The 20,132-nt window shown below is 29.9% G+C and overlaps 1 protein-coding gene across 7 annotated transcripts in view; it reads left to right on the top strand.

Moving 5' to 3' along the window:
• LOC138939776 (metabotropic glutamate receptor 8) overlaps positions 1–20,132 on the top strand; it is a 131,702-nt gene that overhangs the window by 65,936 nt on the left and 45,634 nt on the right. For all 7 annotated transcript variants that reach the window (XM_070307939.1, XM_070307944.1, XM_070307938.1 and 4 more), the window contains exons 4-5: positions 279–410; positions 10,125–10,304. In XM_070307939.1, coding sequence (XP_070164040.1) covers positions 279–410; positions 10,125–10,304 — 312 coding nt within the window. The remainder of the gene's footprint in view (positions 1–278; positions 411–10,124; positions 10,305–20,132) is intronic.

The raw sequence follows: 20,132 nt of genomic DNA, 5'->3' as shown, positions 1-20,132 counted from the left end.
GTCCAAAGTTTTTGGACTAGATTTTGAAATGTGTGTTTTGGCAAAAGTACATAAATAAAATGCCCAAGGGCAGCAAAAACGTAAATGTATTATTGTCGAAATATCACTTTGATCCCGTCCAAAGTTTTTGGACTACGTTTTAAAATATGGGGTTTGACAAAAATAGACTAACGTTGATAAATATTTTTCAAAAAAAAAAAAAATATATATATATATATACATATGATATTGTTATTGCAGAACGGGTAAAATATTTCAACTTTTTTTCTTTCTTTCAGGATATATCAGAGTATAAATGCGAAAACGGCAAGATGCCAACTTACGTTCCTCATAGGCCGGTGTCAGGCGTAATAGGCGCCGCTTTCAGCGTCGTCTCCATCATGGTCGCCAATATTTTACGGCTTTTCAAGGTAACTATAATCATCTCAATTATTTTATATATACAAGGTATTTCACAAATTAACAATATAAATTTTATTCTTATCTTTGATCCTGTTTTTATCTATTTAACTTGTCTCTTAATCTCCAATATCTGTTTTAAACAATAAATATTTTAAAAAAATATGCAAAGAGAGAAAGACAAAGATTTTGCTGCTTTTGTTAACATATTGGAATGTAGATACAGATATTGCATTAATATAGAATAATAATTCATTCACAATTGTAACTGTGCAATGTATGATATATATATATATATATATATATATATATATATATATATATACACATACACACATGTCTTGCACACATCATTTTTAGTGTATCGACAATCTTGTATTTATGAAAAAATGAGAATTAGTCTATATAAAATAAAAAATACGAAAGAAGTTTTAAAAAGACGATTTTCTAAAAATACGATATTTTGTTACTCATTTCGATTTTCGTACGATTTGTGATCTTGTCATGCCATGTACATCCATTCCTATCAAGAGACAAAAACTAACAGATTTGTGAGAGAGAAGCAGCTTCTTAAAAGGTACGATCGGTCTTATATACGTATCGACAAGTCCTTACAAGATGTGAAAACATAGCTTCCTTTGAAGATTACAAAGGGTGAGTTTGATAAAGAAAGAGAGAGAGAGAGAGAGAAATACACATGAGATGACGGCAACGAACAGGCAATTTCGAAAGCTTTTTCTTCGAAGGGGATGGCACTGCCGAAACTTCGTGACCGGTAACGATAGCGCAACAATCAATCATAGTCATCCATCCGTGAGGCTCAAGTCGGGAAGAGCCACGGCACCGTTTTCGTTCCTATCACGCTTGGATAAGACCCCAGGCATTCATAATGCCTTCAAAAATGCGACGTCGCGTAGCACGAGTTTACTGAAAGGAATCCGGTGATCCGCGCGAAATCGACTTGCGCCAAAGGAGCTTCTATCGCTATCGATCCGCCGTCATCGATGTTGAACGCGTGAATGAATCTCGCGGATTTTGTCGAAATACGAACGCTTACATCTTGCATTTCTCGTATTGAATAATTCACAATATTGGAATATAGAATTATATATAACTAGTGTACAGTAGTTTTTTTTTTAATTTATATTTTATTATATATTTTACTACAATAGAGAAATAAATCTGTATATTAGTTTATATACTGGGTGGCCCATTTTAATACATCCAGTCGAATATCTCAAAAACCAAGCCCGGAAGAGAAAAATGTTTCAGACAAAAGTTGTTTGGTTTCGAGGGGGCCATAAGATGGTACCATTGGTTTGACCTTGAACAGTCATTTGAAGGTCACGTTAAGGTCACCTCAATTTTTTTAAACGGCATCCCCTATTTTTTATTACATATTCTTGTAGCTGATTTAGAGAGCTTTCCAAAACACTATAATAAAGTATTTTTTCATTAAGTACTTTTTGAGTTATTTTATATTTTAATCTGACATATTTTGACATAAAAAATAAAATATTTCGTAAAATATTCAGTTTTTGATAATTTTACCGTAATACTTCTATGTACAGAATAATAAGACAAATTAATTAGTGCCAAAAAAAAAACAAATAATTGTTTAAAAAAATACATTGTAAATAATTTTCTTAAAAACAATTTTTTTTTTTTTTTTATACTGATTGATTTGTCTCATTATACTGTAAATAGAATTATTACGGTAAGATTATCAAAAACTAAATATTTTATGAGATATTTAATTTTTTATATCAAAATATGTCAGATTAAAATATAAAATAACTCAAAAAGTACTTAATAAAAAAATACATTATTATAGTGTTTTGGAAAGCTCTCGATGTCAGCTACAAGAATACTAAATAAAAAATGGAGGTTTCCGTTTAATATTTTAAAGTTGACCTTCACATGACCTTCAAATGAATTTCCAAGGTCAAATCATTGTCACCGTCTTATGGCCCCCTCGAAATCAAACAACTTTTGTCTGAAACGTTTTTCTCTTCCAAGCTTGGTTTTTGAGATATTTGCCTGAGGAGATTAAAATGGGACACCCTGTATATAAACCTTTTGAATACCATCAATGCAGATGAAAAGATATTGGATAAGAAGACACGGAATGCACTGCTGCACGAATTACGCCGAGTGAAGCACGGATTTTATTTCATGTACACTTTTATCGCCCCGTCTCATTATATTATAACGACCCACTTGAATTTGAAAACTACTTCTCTTTCTGTTTATCGGCGGAAGCCAAGTGCTCCTTTTTTCAGTTCACTTTCCGCCAACGTGTTTTCACTACGGCAAACACATTCGCAAAATGTTTCCGCGATTTTCTCCTTGGTTTCCGATTTTACTCGAAGAAATTTTCTACGTAAATTTAGGAAATATTTCAAAAAATCTAACTGTTATCTGGTTCAAAATATCTCAATATTTTCATTTCAATTCTTTTATGTATCATTAGCAAAATAAAGTTATTCTTATCTTTTTAAATGTTTTTCGTCGTACTTATGATTAGGCAGAAAGCCTAAATTCTAAAGTAAAGTTATAAATAACGATGGTTCTTGAAATTTTCTGACGCTATATCAGTTTAATTAAAATACATAAAATGACATTAAATACACGAAATGACATTAATTAATAATATTTATATTAATTAATTATACATATATACAAGTTAACAAATATAGTGAAAAGGGATATAATGACTTGTGTATCCAGTTTAATTTTGATTTTATAATATATTCTGTTATACCAATGCATTAATATTGCAATATTCGTGAATAAACAACGAGATTAAACGTACCAAGTTCGTAATATAGATTATTATTATTATGCCATATTATAGCGTGTATTCGTATTTGCAAACTTTATAATTATAGAACTTTATTGTAATGTCGATGACATACGAAAAATTCAGATTGACATGTTCAAACGCATCAGAAGAATGGTGGTGTTATTTTCCTCGTTATTCAACTTGAGTTAATCTTTGCCGTGTCGTAGACTTTCACACGCCTGTTGCTTTCAATTTACATAGTAAACGTAACTTGTTCGTTAGGATTCCCGGTATGAAGCCGCTCGTTGCGCTCGATGGTTATGCGATGCTCGTGTCCTTTGAATGCCGCGGGACGCAATTAACCCTTTGTGCCTCGTATATATTCGCGTATTACGTCAACTACGCATAGTAAGGAACAAATTTAAAAGTCCGTCAATATAACAAAACAAATTCAAATCAAATGAATTTAGACCCTGGAACAAAGATATAGCGATAGCAATATTGATAACAATTATTCTCTATTGTGATTTTGTAGGATTAATAGGATAATTAAAATGGTATTCTAGAAATGAAAATTCTTTTCTGGATTATTTTATACTATACGTAGATCTAATTTTTCTTGAAATTGTAAAATTAAACCGACGCCTGTTTTTTCTACAATCTTATTTTTATTTTTTATATCATCATAATACGTCAACTACGCATAGTAAGGAACAAATTTAAAAGTCCGTCAATATAACAAAACAAATTTAAATCAAATGAATTTAGACCCTGGAACAAAGATATAGCGATAGCAATATTGATAACAATTATTCTCTATTGTGATTTTGTAGGATTAATAGGATAATTAAAATGGTATTCTAGAAATGAAAATTCTTTTCTGGATTATTTTATACTATACGTAGATCTAATTTTTCTTGAAATTGTAAAATTAAACCGACGCCTGTTTTTTCTACAATCTTATTTTTATTTTTTATATCATCATAATACGTCAACTACGCATAGTAAGGAACAAATTTAAAAGTCCGTCAATATAACAAAACAAATTTAAATCAAATGAATTTAGACCCTGGAACAAAGATATAGCGATAGCAATATTGATAACAATTATTCTCTATTGTGATTTTGTAGGATTAATAGGATAATTAAAATGGTATTCTAGAAATGAAAATTCTTTTCTGGATTATTTTATACTATACGTAGATCTAATTTTTCTTGAAATTGTAAAATTAAACCGACGCCTGTTTTTTCTACAATCTTATTTTTATTTTTTATATCATCATAATACGTCAACTACGCATAGTAAGGAACAAATTTAAAAGTCCGTCAATATAACAAAACAAATTTAAATCAAATGAATTTAGACCCTGGAACAAAGATATAGCGATAGCAATATTGATAACAATTATTCTCTATTGTGATTTTGTAGGATTAATAGGATAATTAAAATGGTATTCTAGAAATGAAAATTCTTTTCTGGATTATTTTATACTATACGTAGATCTAATTTTTCTTGAAATTGTAAAATTAAACCGACGCCTGTTTTTTCTACAATCTTATTTTTATTTTTTATATCATCATAATACGTCAACTACGCATAGTAAGGAACAAATTTAAAAGTCCGTCAATATAACAAAACAAATTTAAATCAAATGAATTTAGATCCTAGAACAAAGATATAGTGATAGTAATATTGATAACGTCTTTTCTAGATTATTTTATACTATACATAAATTTAATTTTTCTTGAAATTTTAAAATTAAACCGACGCCTGTTTTTTCTACAATCTTATTTTTATTTTTAATATCATATATATTAATGGCGTTCTGTAACGCATATAAATTAAAATTTTACAAAACTACTTATGATTGCTAGACTCTCCTTTTCTTCAACATTTCGATATTGAAACATTTGAAGCAGTTTTTTTATAAAAGTGCTTCTCGGTACACAGAGAAAAAGTTTTCTTTAAATTTAATGTATCTATTTGTTTGACTTATATTTGTTTCATTACAAACACATAATTTTACACAAAACATTATTTTGTTAAATAAAAAATTTAATGGTTTTGTTGCACTAAACCATGTTGTTTGACGGAAAAATAACTATTATTTATAAATATATATAGTATAATTCATTCGCTTATCGCTATACTTTATTACACTCGTATTCAAGTTTCTGTCATAAGCGTATATGAATAAGGCCTGCTAAATGCGGCTAATAACATTTAACAACTATTTCTATCAGTTTCATTTCTTCTGATACGATCTTCATAGAGGAGAATTCAGATAATGGAACTGATTTTTGAATATTCGCACAGATAAATGTCCGATATTCATTTATTCAGACAGAAATTCCGAACAAGTAAATTTAAGTTTCTCTACATGCTATGGTCCTAAGATGCTTCAAAGATTTGACTAGAAAGATGCAGTAACGTGCAATTTAACTTTATCTAACTTGTTTTAAGATTTATTTAAATTGTTAAAAGCAACGTAATGAATCTTTTGAATAAAAGAAGAATATTGCTTGAAAGAATAATATAATCGTTTAAGTTGAGGAAAAAGTGAAATTTATTGAAAAAATATTTTATTTATATTAAATAAATATGTTATTTGAAAATCAAACAATCATATTTGTTACTTCAAACATTAGTATGGTTGGACCATTTCAAGCATTATATTTCTTTGGTTACAACGAAATTTATTAAATCCAAAGAAACTCTTCTCTCTGTGTAACTGTGTGGTTTTCCAATTATTTCATCTATTTTATGAATCATACGGCAGTAATATATTAATTTTTTTACCTACATTATACTTTCTCGGCTTTTTTAAATTTTACGAACTTTAAAATATATCATTTATAACAAATATTATATTATTTTGCATGAAATCACAATTTCTCATTCTGCATTATTGTTTGATTTGTTTTAAATTGATCAAGCAATTCAAGCAATTAAGCTGATCAAAAACAATTGCGTGCAATTCGGCGGCTAGTTACATACATAACGACTCATTCCATTAAATGCCCCATTAATTCATTCATTCTGATTCCTTTCTTTGCCGGGCAGTTTTAAGTACTCGGATCTATTCTGAAGGCAAACTGTGCATCGTTTCGCGAATTGCAACGGCGTTCATTGGAATTACAACTGGCCATTTATTGCACCACTTTGTCGGCAACGTTAAGAATCGCTTGAGAAATAAGACGTATCGTGAATATTAATAATAATTTAGTTAGCAAATAGAGAAACTCCAACCGTGCACTGAGAGGATTTATGTTCAGCATTTTATACAGAAATTTGTTCTTCAAACACAAATTATTTATTAATGTATGTACGTATTTTTTGCAGTTTTTTTTTAAATCATTGTATAATTACTATCTTTTAATTATTTAATAATTACTACTTTATCTAATATATTCATTGAAATTTAAAAATCTCTTAATATTTTTTCTTCTATTAATATAAAATCTTTTTACAATAAACAACGACTTTTATAATGTCGTATATTTAATATACTTACGGGGGGGGGAAGAGGGAAACAAACTGGATTATTTTCTAATAATTAGATTATTTATGCGGAGATTTTCGTTCTGAGTTTTGGCCATGACATACAGTCGCAACCGCAGTGCGGAGAGACAAAATGTTAATTGATTTCAAAATCAATTAACATTTGTATATTATTCCTAAGGGAGAGAAAGAGAGAGAAAGAGAGAGAGAGTGTGTTAATGAATAATTTACCAGGTATATAAATATGAAACTTCATAGAACAGCATAGTTTTTAATAGCGTTGAACATGTCGAATTTTGTGTCTGGAAACTACGATTTGCGGACAGCATTGATTTTCCGTTACCACTTGAAGAAAACTGCTGCAGAATCGCATCGAATGCTTGTCGAAGCTTACGGTGAGCATGCTCTTGGTAAATCATAGTGCTTTGAGTGGTTTAAAAAATTCAAAAGTGGCGATTTTGACGTGAGAAACGAAGAACGTGCAAGACCACCGAAAAAGTTTGAAGACAGCGAATTGCAAACATTGTTGGATGAGGATGACGCTCAAACGCAACAACAACTCGATTTGAATCAAGCTTTGCGTGAAAAACGACCAGAATATCAAAAAAGGCGACGCAAAGTGATTTTGCTTCATGATAATGCACCATCGCGCACAGCAAAACCGGTCAAGGAAACGATTGAGGCGTTTAGTTGGGAAATACTTTCGCATGCGGCTTACTCACCAGACTTGGCTCCATCCGATTACTACTTATTTGCATCGATGGGACACGCACTTGCTGAGCAGCGCTTCACTTCTTACGAAAATGTACGAAAATGGCTCGATGACTGGTTTGCCTCAAAGGAGCAACAGTTTTTTTGGCGTGGCATCCACAAATTGTCAGAGAGATGGGAAAAATGTATAGCTAGCAATAGGCAATACTTGGAATAAAATATTTTTTATCATTTTCATACAATAAACGTGTATTTTCTATACAAAAATTCCGGTTTCATATTTATATACCTGGTACATAGAATTATGAACCGCACGTTTGTAATAATTATTGATTCAGGTTTGAATTCGATCGCGACATATAATTGATCTCATTTATTAGAATAATTAAAAGATACATCGAAACTCAACCATTGAATAAACTCGTTTTCCTCCTAAAACGAAGAGAAATAATTATAGAATTTTATTGGATATATATTCCCCACTCAAAATGGAATAACGTTATGGAAATTATAGCCACGTGCAAACGGCGTACTGAATGGCTTACGAAACGAAGCAGTAAGCGTGATCGAATAGGGATTTAATTGCTACCGATTGGTAATTAGGTATCTACAAACCGTTTGTAACATCAAACCATTTCCATTGGTTTCGGATTCCTAATTAAAGCTTCTAATTAGTATAATTATAAAATAATTATTAAATCGACGAAATATCTTTGACATTCAGTTGTAAATGATGGTCATTGAACTTTCCTCGGTATGAAGCATATACACAAATACAAAAAAATCTAAATATTAAATAAAAGAAAGGCAAAATAATAAATAATCATATTTAGCCGTTTAATATACGCCGAAAGCGCTATTATCCGTATCTGCTGTATCAAATATTATAATTTCGTCTCTCTCTTCCTCTCTCTCTCTCTCTCTCTCTCTCTCTCTCTCTCTTCCTTTCTCCCGATGTAATAATTAACTATTGTTTCCAATTGACTATACAAACGGAATATCTCCGTAAATTAGAACACGTTAATCTTTTGTAACAGTGATGATATGGCAAGGATACAGACACGTTTTAAGCTTAAGAGCATCTGTCATTTATGTCGTTTTGTGTAAAATGTCAAAATAATTTTTTCTTCATGAAAGAATTTTTTATTTATGAAGAAAATTTTTCTCCATCAAAATATAAATCCAATCGAGATAAATAGATTTCTAATTATACATAAATGTCTAATTATATGTTTTTCAAATTATAGACAATTAAAAATACTGTTTCAATTTTTAGTTTAAACTTTAGAAACGATAAGATTAGTTAATTTTAAAGGAGTCTTGCTTTAAGCAGATAAAAGGAGAGAGAGAGAGAGAGAGAGAGAGAATCTGAAAATATATCTTTTGAGTTAATTTATCAAAACTCATATTGATAGAATTGAAATACATATTTTCTGGATATTCCCGCAATTATTATCTTGCGTTATTTTTTTAAGATTACTTACATAAAATCACAAATGTGCAATATAATTTTAATATATTTATTATAATTTAAATTTTTAAATCATGTAGAGAAAAGAACTTGTATTCTTACGAATTAATATCCTTCGCGCGTTTCTTAATATTATATATAATTATTTATTAAATATTATTTATTTGTATAAGTCACATTATTACAAATTAAACTAGTAAATTGTAGCGGTATTTAATGAATAATAATTATATTCATTAACCGATCACAATATAAATTAATATTATTAATCAAATAAAAAAATACAATTCCGCTTTGATTATTAACAGACTTTTTTGTCCCAGCTCAACCGATTCGAATGGAACATAAAAATTTTCATCGATTTCTCTATATGCCAGCTACATTTCTTTTCTTTTTTATTCCTGCAATTTACGTGTCGATGACCTGACCTGTAGTAAAGTCTCAATCGATCGAATTTGTAACTCGTAATTTACGTCTCGGCAACCATCGAAACAAACGGATGCAAATTAATACAGAAGGCTTTAATGCGGGTGCGGCTTTCATGTGCTGTTGTCGATGTTCGCGCATATGTTGGCGCTATAGGCCCGACAAGGATGCATGATAATGCCAACAACATCCGTTTAGGAACAATACTATGAACAGGAAAACCGTCTAAGCGAAGCACGCTCTTTGTGCAAAAATAGAATTACCCGTTGAAGCCAGAGAAGCCAGAGAGAGAGAGAGAGATGGAGAGTTAGTCACTTTCAACAGACAACAGATTATTAGATTCGCGATACTACCTACGCACAGATGGTGTAAAGTTACGAGCTGCCTCCGTATTTGCGACGAGGAACAAGGGTCGTGTATCAAGTGACGCAGGATATTCATCTCGCAAAGATGCACATACGCGTATTTCATATATGATTTACTTGAAATAAATATTGTAACACGAGAAGAAATAGTTTTGAAAAATATTATATTCAATATAATATTTTATTTAATACTTTTTAATATAATAAACAATATAAAATATGAAATTTAATAAGGTTTAAATCAATAAAATATAGATAGTAATCTATAATATGAATCTTTTTATGAAAAATATAGTACGTAAAACTTTCTCTCTCTCTCTCTCTCTCTCTCTCTCTCTCTTCTCTTTTTTCTTCACCGTACCGGAATTATTTTTATATTTTTTTTATATTTTTTACATAAATAAAAATAGTGAGATGTTTTTCAATTCTGTTCTAATTGCATGGTAACCATCTTTCTGATTGAAGATACCGCAAATAAGTTACGCATCCACCAGCACAGAGCTCTCGGATAAAAGCCGATTCGAATACTTTAGCAGAGTGGTACCACCCGACAATTTTCAAGCACAGGCGATCGTCGAGGTGATCCATCTGCTCGGATGGAAATATGTTTCTACGGTTGCAGTGGAAGGCGAATATGGCGAGAAGGTGAGTGTTGAATTTAATTCGAAAAAGTCAACACGTTATACATAAATTAAATTCGAACATATATAGGCAAGATATAAATGCGAGATACGCAACCCCGGTAGCAAGATCGTCGTCATTATAACGTCATTTTAAGGTCATTTCTCGTCACGTGACGTCAGTCGACTAAATAATGACACAGTAACACAGACATGATATTTTTGACGACATATTATCGTGTTGTAAATATGTCAATATTAAAATTAACGTATTTATATAAGGAAAATAATAAATAATATTTTATGTGATACTTATAAAGCTTACATGACTTTCTGTTCAAGACCATTGAAAATACGGTATTATTATATTACAAAACTATGAAATATTCTTTAATATTAATAATTGAATTTGATATTTATTTCTATTCAAAATTATTATTTATTTTATATTTTATGAAAAATATTATTGCCCGCAACATTTCAAAATTTTTGAGTTTCATGAGAATTACATAAAGCTTGCAAAGAGCAACTGGCAGGAGATTAAAAATGTAATTACTCCTATCAGTTTAATTTCTGATGCAATTCCAATATAGGGAATTCAAATATTAGAGCGATAGTTTAAAAATTAAATAGATAAATATCCGAAAAAGTTAAAAAATCATCCGTTTATACATATGTTTTCATATAAATCATATTTATTACATTTGTAATTCCATTAATTTATTTTATAATAATTCTATGTTTATTATTCTGCTTGATAAAGAGTTAAAAATCCGACGGACTTGTACTATTGAAAGAGCGATAAATTTGGAGAAGTCAAAGTTTTATCAATTTTATATATTATCTTATATTAGAGAAACGTCGTCATTTTATCGTCATAGATATGACGTCAACGGTCTGTGACTTAGAACCGTCATTTTTAAGGTGAGTTTGAACCAGTAACTAAAAAACGACGTTATAATGATCGATACCTTGCTACCTGAGAAATTTGTGCGACGTTTCCCTTATTGTTTTCAACAAAAATTACTTGTACTAAAAAATTTATCCTTTTTTAGAAAAATGACTTTAGAAGATATTTTTCTATTATTTTCTTAAAAATTATTATTAGTAAATTTTTTTAAATTATTTAACAAAAAAGAACCTTATCTTGATAACGCAACAATTATAAAAATGTTATTGTACTAAATTGCAAACATTCCTCTGATAATTGCTCGATAATTACCTGTTAAATGTCGTAGCGTATAAAATTTTATCATAATTATTGCAAGTTCGTAATATATGAGAGATCGTAATAATTGCTTTATTTTCGACGATGCGTAAGGGGAAAACGTATACCTGTCTTTATGAGTGGTATGCATATATTTCATGTTCCAAAGGTTTTTAATTATGTCGAAATTTCAGAATTCCCGATTACAACAATATTATTCACCGACTTCTTAAAATATGATCTGTCAAATTATTTTGAGAGGGGTGCGTTTATCATATTTTATTTATATTATACATGTTAATGTCTATAAAGTCGAAAATTAATAAAAATAAAATATCTACGCAATATGCATTATAACGCAATGTAAAACTTAATTGTATTATCTCATTAGATCGCACCGCACAATCGTGTTAATGCTACGTTGAATAATAGTTATTATAACGATGGTAATTATGATATGAAATCGTTATGTGCGACCGCGTTAACAAGCGAAGACGAAACTAATTGCGCAATCAAGCAAGAAAACGTGATGTTACAGTGCCATCCGCTGCTCAAATTAGTCGATTAGTATGCGACGGGAAATTCTACGCGAAGAGATTACCAGAGCAGTCCAATCTGATAAAAATTGCGGAAAGCAAAACTTTCTGCTCGGCTCCTTCTGTGCTTCTTGAATTTTTTGTTTCTTAATCGCAAACTACGTAGGAGAAATTATGTAAGATATACAGGGTGTCCCATTTTAAAGGACCCACTCAAATATCTCAGAAACGCTGCGTAAAATCGAAAAATGTTTCAAACAAAAGTTGTGTGGCTTCCATAAGGGGGGCCATAAGATGGTGACAATGATTTGACCTTGGAAAATCATTTGAAGGTCATGTGAAGGTCAACTTTAAAATCTTAAATGGAAACCCCCATTTTTTTATTTAGTATTCTTGTAGCTCCTCTCGAGAGCTTTCCAAAACACTATAATAAAGAATTTTTTTTATTAAGTACTTTTTGAGTTATTTTATATTTTAATCTGACATATTTTGATATAAAAAATTTAATATCTCGTAAAATATTTAGTTTTTGATAATCTTACCGTAATACTTCTATGTGCAGAATAATGAGACAAATCAATTAGTATAAAAAAAAATTGTTTTTAAGAAAATTATTTACAATGTATTTTTTAAAACAATTTGTTTTTTTTGGCACTAATTAATTTGTCTTATTATTCTGTACATAGAAGTATTGCGGTAAAATTATCGAAAACTGAATATTTTACGAAATAAATTATTTTTTATATCAAAATATGTCAGATTAAAATATAAAATAACTCAAAAAGTACTTAATGAAAAAATACTTTATTATAGTGTTTTGGAAAGCTCTCGATGTCAGCTATAAGAATACTAAATAAAAAATGGTGGTTTCCATTTAAGATTTTAAAGTTGACCTTCACATATCCTTCAAATAATTTTCCAAGGTCAAATTATTGTCACCATCTTATGGCTCCCTTGAAGCCACACAACTTTTGTTTGAAACATTTTTCGATATAACGCAATGTTTCTGAGATATTTGAGTGGGTCCTTTAAAATGGGACACCCTGTATATAAAAAAGGAATTTCAATTTACTGTTTTTTTCTATAATAAATTGATATTTCAAGAGTACTTATATATAAAAGTTTAGAATTAAACATATAGATCTTATAGGTGGAGAAAGCTTAGAATAAAGGAGTTCAAATATTTTATATATAAAATTTTAAAATATACACGTAAAATAATACAATAATAATTTTAAAATATACACGTGGATATGCTTTAACGTAATAATTTTTAAAATAAGAATTAATAAGTTTTTTAGCATTTCTAACATTCATAATTCATTATTAGCGATTGTATGAGTCTTCGGATCTCTTTGAATCAATCTCACTATTTATTACTTACACTATCTGTGACCTGTATTTGTAAATCCCAGACGAATAGATGCAATTCTCTTTCAATATTGAAGTTCCAATATCGTTTTTTATTATTACCGCGTAATTACTAAACGAATGGGTGAGTATAATAAAATTTAACGAGCGCGCAAACTCAACTGGCAATGCCCATAATTTCTCTTATGTTAAGGGATGTCGCGCAAGAATGTTTCATATTTGCGTGAACATTGATCGGAATACGATTTTATGGCCTAATTATATTGGTGAGATGGTTGGCTTCTGACAATTATGTCCACGACAATAGCATGTTCCGTGTCTTGGAACGTACGAATCTGTCGACGTCATAGATTGTACCGGTTGCGCGCGCTCTCGAAAGGACGCTAGACGGAATGGTGGTAATCACATTCCGAGTAATTAAACAGTGCCCGTGATCAGCCTAATTAATCTCTACCAGGTATCGCAATATACTTCCGGCACAGTATAATTACTTCGCATGAATAAGTTTGTTATCGTGCGCGCGATCCCATTCCTATAATAAATATACCGAAACCGCGTCCGTCAATCTCTATTACATCACGTTAGAAAAAAGATTATATACCATAATATAAGAAGTTTAAAAATTTATTCAGAATACTCTATTTTTAAATTATATCCATATACAAGGTAAACTTTTGAGTTTATAATATAATGAAATAAATAATAATAAATAATAAACTATGTAATAATGAGATATTTCTGAGGTTTCTTTGAAAGTGGATTTAAAAGAACACATTATGAAATGCCTAAGGCTTAATCTTACTTAAATCTGATTCTACTACGATGGCGTTCAAGGGGATAATAAGAGGCTTTCTTTTGGTTTTTTAATAAAATTTATGAGGCGCTTCTTTCACGCCAAATGCTAAGTACGCAGTACGTTTTCGGCTGTTGCAAATGCGATGTATATTTCAAGCGTAAGCTCGCCTAAAGCGATTATACGAACGTGGCTTCGTTAATATCCTTATAACGGCACGAAATAAAATGCATGGGACGGATTTGTATCGCGAATTAAGGAACGGAAAACAGCTCGTACAAACTGTGGTCAAAGGTGACTACGGTAGATGGAATTCTCCTGCAACAATAGCATTTTCTAGGTACATTTAACTATTTACATTCGTATTTTACGATCATTAATTACGGCTAAGATCCAGGGTTGGGAAGTAACGCGTTACTTGTAACGCCGTTGCCGTTACAGTTACTTTTTTTCGGTAACTGTAACGGTAATGGCGTTACAAATTTTATTTGTAACGGAAAAAGTAACTTCGTTACATTTTTCGGTAACGAGTAACGAATTTAACAGTTACTTTTATCGTTACTTTTTTCAAATTTTTTGATTTATTTAAGATATTATTCTTGCTATTGTGCGTGATAAAATTTTTATCTTAACCGTAAAGCCGTAAGAAAATCGACCAATTAGCATTCTTATTATGTTGTAAAAATGCTTGAATGTGATTGATCAACTTATGGCTCTTGCAGACCAGTGCGATGACGCGACGCGCGATATCCAATGAGAGCTTTATCTTTTCGGAAAAGCAGAGCTCTCATTTACTACCAGTTCTAAGTACCTTGCAACGAAAATTAGAAAATCTCAATAAATCTGACCTTATAGATTGCCATTCATTAGTTGAAGCTATTCAGCAAAGTTTAAATAAAAGGTAACGTATTAATTTGATTAAACATATGTTATTTAATTTTAAATAAGGATTTAATTGAAAAATATTATTTTATTTTAAACTATTGATTCAAAAGTATTAATTTCAATAAAACAAACAATGTCGCTTAATTTACTATATTTGATTTTAAATTTCTTACAATATTTGAAACAAAAGAATTAATAATAGCAGCATGTTTACATCCAAAATTTAAGTTAAACTGGTTAACCGGAGAAAAAAGAAAACGTGCTGAAAATTACTTGGAGGATTTATTGGGAATCCAATCAACTGAAAATTCTTCAAAAGCTGGAAAATCTGACGATCACGATGATTTTTTTCATTTTTGAGCAAAAAACGGTGCAAAATGAATCTGAACAAGAAGAATTGCAACGGTTTTTGAAATCAAATAATTGTAATATAGAAATGTTAAACGACTATCCAAAACTTAAAAAAACTTTTTATTAAATATAATACAGCTCTACCAAGCAGTGCATCTGTAGAAAGAATGTTTAGCATCGGTGGCTCTGTATTAACACCACAAAGAGGGCATTTAAATGATGATACTATGGAGCAACAAATTTTATTAAAAATTAATAAAGAATTTCGATAAAATTTAATCATTTATTTTGTAATAAACCTTGAATGAAATCTTGCTTACAATTTTTTAAAAGTTTTTCTTATGCAAAATAATTTATTAGTTTGTATTGTAAAAAAGTAACGGAAATTGTAACGACTCGTTACTTTTTAGTAACTGTAACGGTAACGAGTTACTTTTTAGAAAAAATAACGGTAACGGTAACGAGTTACTTTTTAGAAAAAATAACGGTAACGGTAACGAGTTACTTTTATAAAGTAACTTTCCCAACCCTGCTAAGATCACTACTTAAAAAAAATGATTACTGAATTTTACTAAAGAAACGTCAAAGGATAAAATCATGTGTAATTTGAGATCATCAAAAACTCAAGATTGTCCCCTAGACACAAATACACATAATGAAACTTATAGTATACGGAGAGGTCTAAAAAAAGATCAGAATTATATATATATATATATATATATATACAGGGTGAGGCATCTAAGACAGGCCACCCGAATAACTCCCACAGTTTTGAAGATAGGAGAAAATGTTTGAAATAAGAGTTGTATGGTATCGAGGAGGAAATCTTATGGAAGTGAACATTTTTTTTTAGGTGGGGGCGCTTAGAAGGTTTGAGGGTCATCTTAATTTTTTTTAAATAGAACCATCCTAAGTTTTTTATACAAATCGATTCCTCGCAATATTTGGCACGAAAAATTATAAGGGTAAGATATTCATGTTTACATTCGTGTCATCTCTGGTGTTATCGCTTACCATACGGATCGTAGAATGTAAATAAACTATTCAATCATTTTGTACACTACAATCTTTATGTATCAATATTACATGTTTAAGTAAGAATTTAATATGGAGTATAAAAGTACAAAATATTTCGTAAACTATTCACTTTTTGCCCATCTTACCCTTATAATTTTTTTGTGCCAAATATTGCGAAAAGAGAAATCGATTTGTATAAAAAAAATTAGGGTAGTTCTATTTAAAAAAAATGAAGATGATCTTCAAATCTCCTAAGCGCCTGCACCTAAACAAAAAAAAGAAAAAAAAATGTTCACTTCCACAAGATTTCCCCCTCGATACCATACAACTTTTATTTCAAACATTTTCTCCTATCTCCAAAACTGTGGGAGTTATTCGGATGGTCTGTCTTAGATGGCTCACCCTGTATAGAAATAAAAAAGAACGAGGCTGCGACCGATGGTTAAAGGAAATGAGTCTCGTTAGGTAAATCGCTCGATAAAGTAATGTTTTCTTGTTGTAGCAATTCTCATTATTCCTGGATAATTATTTCATTATAGTCATTTGTTCGTCCTTCTCATTGTCGATGTTCTTTTCTTTATACTCTTCATAGTACCAATCGAATCCACATCAACTCTGTATTGCATCTCCGTTTCGCATTTCAAATATTTTAATTTCTTATCGCATTTCCCTGATTGAATTCTTTATTTCCTCGAAAGACTATTCAAATTTTTTTTTTCTTTTTTATATCTTTGTGTTCTCGATAATATTAAAAGTTTAATACAATAACGACATAATCTTTTAATTTAAAAGATTTTTTTTTTCTTTGAATCATAAAAAAGTTTATTACATTTATTTGCTCAATTTTGCAATTATACATTATTTTATTTCTAAATTGCATGCTTGTGTATATATATATATATATATATATATATATATATATATATATATATATATATAAAGAATGGTACGTATTTTTAAATTAAATTAAAAAAAAATTTGGATTTGATGTTCTTTCTCGACAAAAATATTGAAACGTTAATAGTTTTTAGGCCACTAGAAATGAAAGAAATTTGACACGAGCGTAAATAAACCGCAGAACAATTTTGTCATACAATTTGGAATAGAATTTATTTTAACACGATTGTAACCTTTTATTTCTCAACGGGGTGTCGGGCAGTTTTACCAATTTCCTCTTTTTTACCTAGTTGTTCTTATAATAGACAATAAAGAAGAGAGTCCTAATCCTATAGAAAATTAGTTCCGGGTATTGTCAAAGAAATAAGAACATTGTTGACTCTTACTCGTTATAATTACGTCGAGTAATACTAATCAGAAATTTCGATAAAGTTTTAATCTTGATACACGATCATTGATCTTCATGCGTCACAGTACCTGAGGCATTTGCAGAGGCCATTTCTAATGCTCGTTAATTTACAATGAACATGAACTATGAAAATTTTTAAGCCGCAATCGTTTCCTCAAATCCTCCACTACATTATCCAAAAATTTCATTGGCATCGCATCATTCAGTCCGCGCTGTTATCACATTATGCAGTACTTATGAAATTACCCTCGTATAAAAGGCCAGGGTTGGGAAAGTTACTTTATAAAAGTAACTCGTTACCGTTACCGTTATTTTTTCTAAAAAGTAACTCGTTACCGTTACTCGTTACTAATTTTAAAAAGTAACTCGTTACCGTTACAGTTACTAAAAAGTAACGAGTCGTTACAATTTCCGTTACTTTTTTACAATACAAACTAATAAATTATTTTGCATAAGAAAAACTTTTAAAAAATTGTAAGCAAGATTTCATTCAAGGTTTATTACAAAATAAATGATTAAATTTTATCGAAATTCTTTATTAATTTTTAATAAAATTTGTTGCTCCATAGTATCATCATTTAAATGCCCTCTTTGTGGTGTTAATACAGAGCCACCGATGCTAAACATTCTTTCTACAGATGCACTGCTTGGTAGAGCTGTATTATATTTAATAAAAAGTTTTTTTAAGTTTTGGATAGTCGTTTAACATTTCTATATTACAATTATTTGATTTTAAAAACCGTTGCAATTCTTCTTGTTCAGATTCATTTTGCACCGTTTTTTGCTCAAAAATGAAAAAATCATCGTGATCGTCAGATTTTCCAGCTTTTGAAGAATTTTCAGTTGATCGGATTCCCGATAAATCCTCCAAGTAATTTTCAGCATGTTTTCTTTTTTCTCCGGTTAACCAGTTTAACTTAAATTTTGGATGTAAACATGCTGCTATTATTAATTCTTTTGTTTCAAATATTGTAAGAAATCTAAAATCAAATATAGTAAATTAAGCGACATTGTTTGTTTTATTGAAATTAATACTTTTGAATCAATAGTTTAAAATAAAATAATATTTTTCAATTAAATCCTTATTTAAAATTAAATAACATATGTATTAATCAAATTAATAAGTTACCTTTTATTTAAACCTTGCTGAATAGCTTCAACTAATGAATGGCAATCTATAAGGTCAGATTTATTGAGATTTTCTAATTTTCGTTGCAAGGTACTTAGAACTGGTAGTAAATGAGATTACAACATAATAAGAATGCTAATTGGTCGATTTGCTTACGGCTTTACGGTTAAGATAAAAATTTTATCACGCACAATAGCAAGAATAATATCTTAAATAAATCAAAAAATTTGAAAAAAGTAACGATAAAAGTAACTGTTAAATTCGTTACTCGTTACCGAAAAATGTAACGAAGTTACTTTTTCCGTTACAAATAAAATTTGTAACGCCATTACCGTTATAGTTACCGAAAAAAAGTAACTGTAACGGTAACGGCGTTACAAGTAACGCGTTACTTTCCAACCCTGTAAAAGGCATAATAAAGAAACATTTCCCTAGAAAAAAAATTATAATATACAGATATGAGTAATAAAGTTTGTGCTAATTCATCTAAAAATATATTGATTTACGAAAATTTGATTGATTGAATTGAAGAAAAAAAAATTCAAAAGCAATATATATTATTATTTCCTTATAATAATGATAAAATGAACATTTTAATTAAGTAAAATATATATATATATATATATATACAAGAAAAATTATATATAATATAACCATATAAATAAACATATTTCCTAAGCATTCTTTTTTATTTGAAGAAATCCAAATTGTGCAAATGATTCCGATAACATGTAATTTGAATCATCGGCATTTTGTATAATCAATGTTTTGCTGCTATATCTTCAATTAGAGAGAGAGAGAGAATTATTAATGAATGTTTAAACTCGCTCGATTTACAAAATTGCGCAAAATACGGGAATTATTTTGCTACGTTAATATTAATCCTTATAACGCGATCGAATATCGTTGCGGGGTACACCAATATTTTATCATCCGGCGTATCGTAATAAATCGTGACAATTTTTATTACGCGAAACACGCCGATAACACTTGCGGATGCAACTCGAGTTGTATTTCGTATTCCGTATCATTCGTCGACCTCGTCTTTTCTTTTCGCGCGGGTTCTCCCTTCTCCGTTCACATATACAAGTGGGAATATGTATATTACGGAACGTCGGATGTTCTCGTGAAGCAGACGAGCATTGATATATTTATTTGTGTATATATATATCGTGTAGCGCGAAAATATGAGAGATAGATGCACACGGTTCATTCTGGTCGTTAATCGTGTCATAACTTATACAGCTGAAATTATATA

Source organism: Polyergus mexicanus, unplaced genomic scaffold, assembly GCF_030449975.1.
Source record: "Polyergus mexicanus isolate NDT 795.1 unplaced genomic scaffold, iyPolMexi1.0 SCAF_15, whole genome shotgun sequence".
Lineage (NCBI taxonomy): Eukaryota > Metazoa > Arthropoda > Insecta > Hymenoptera > Formicidae > Polyergus > Polyergus mexicanus.
Note: the sequence above shows the minus strand (reverse complement) of the source record. Positions and strands in the feature narration are given on the sequence as shown.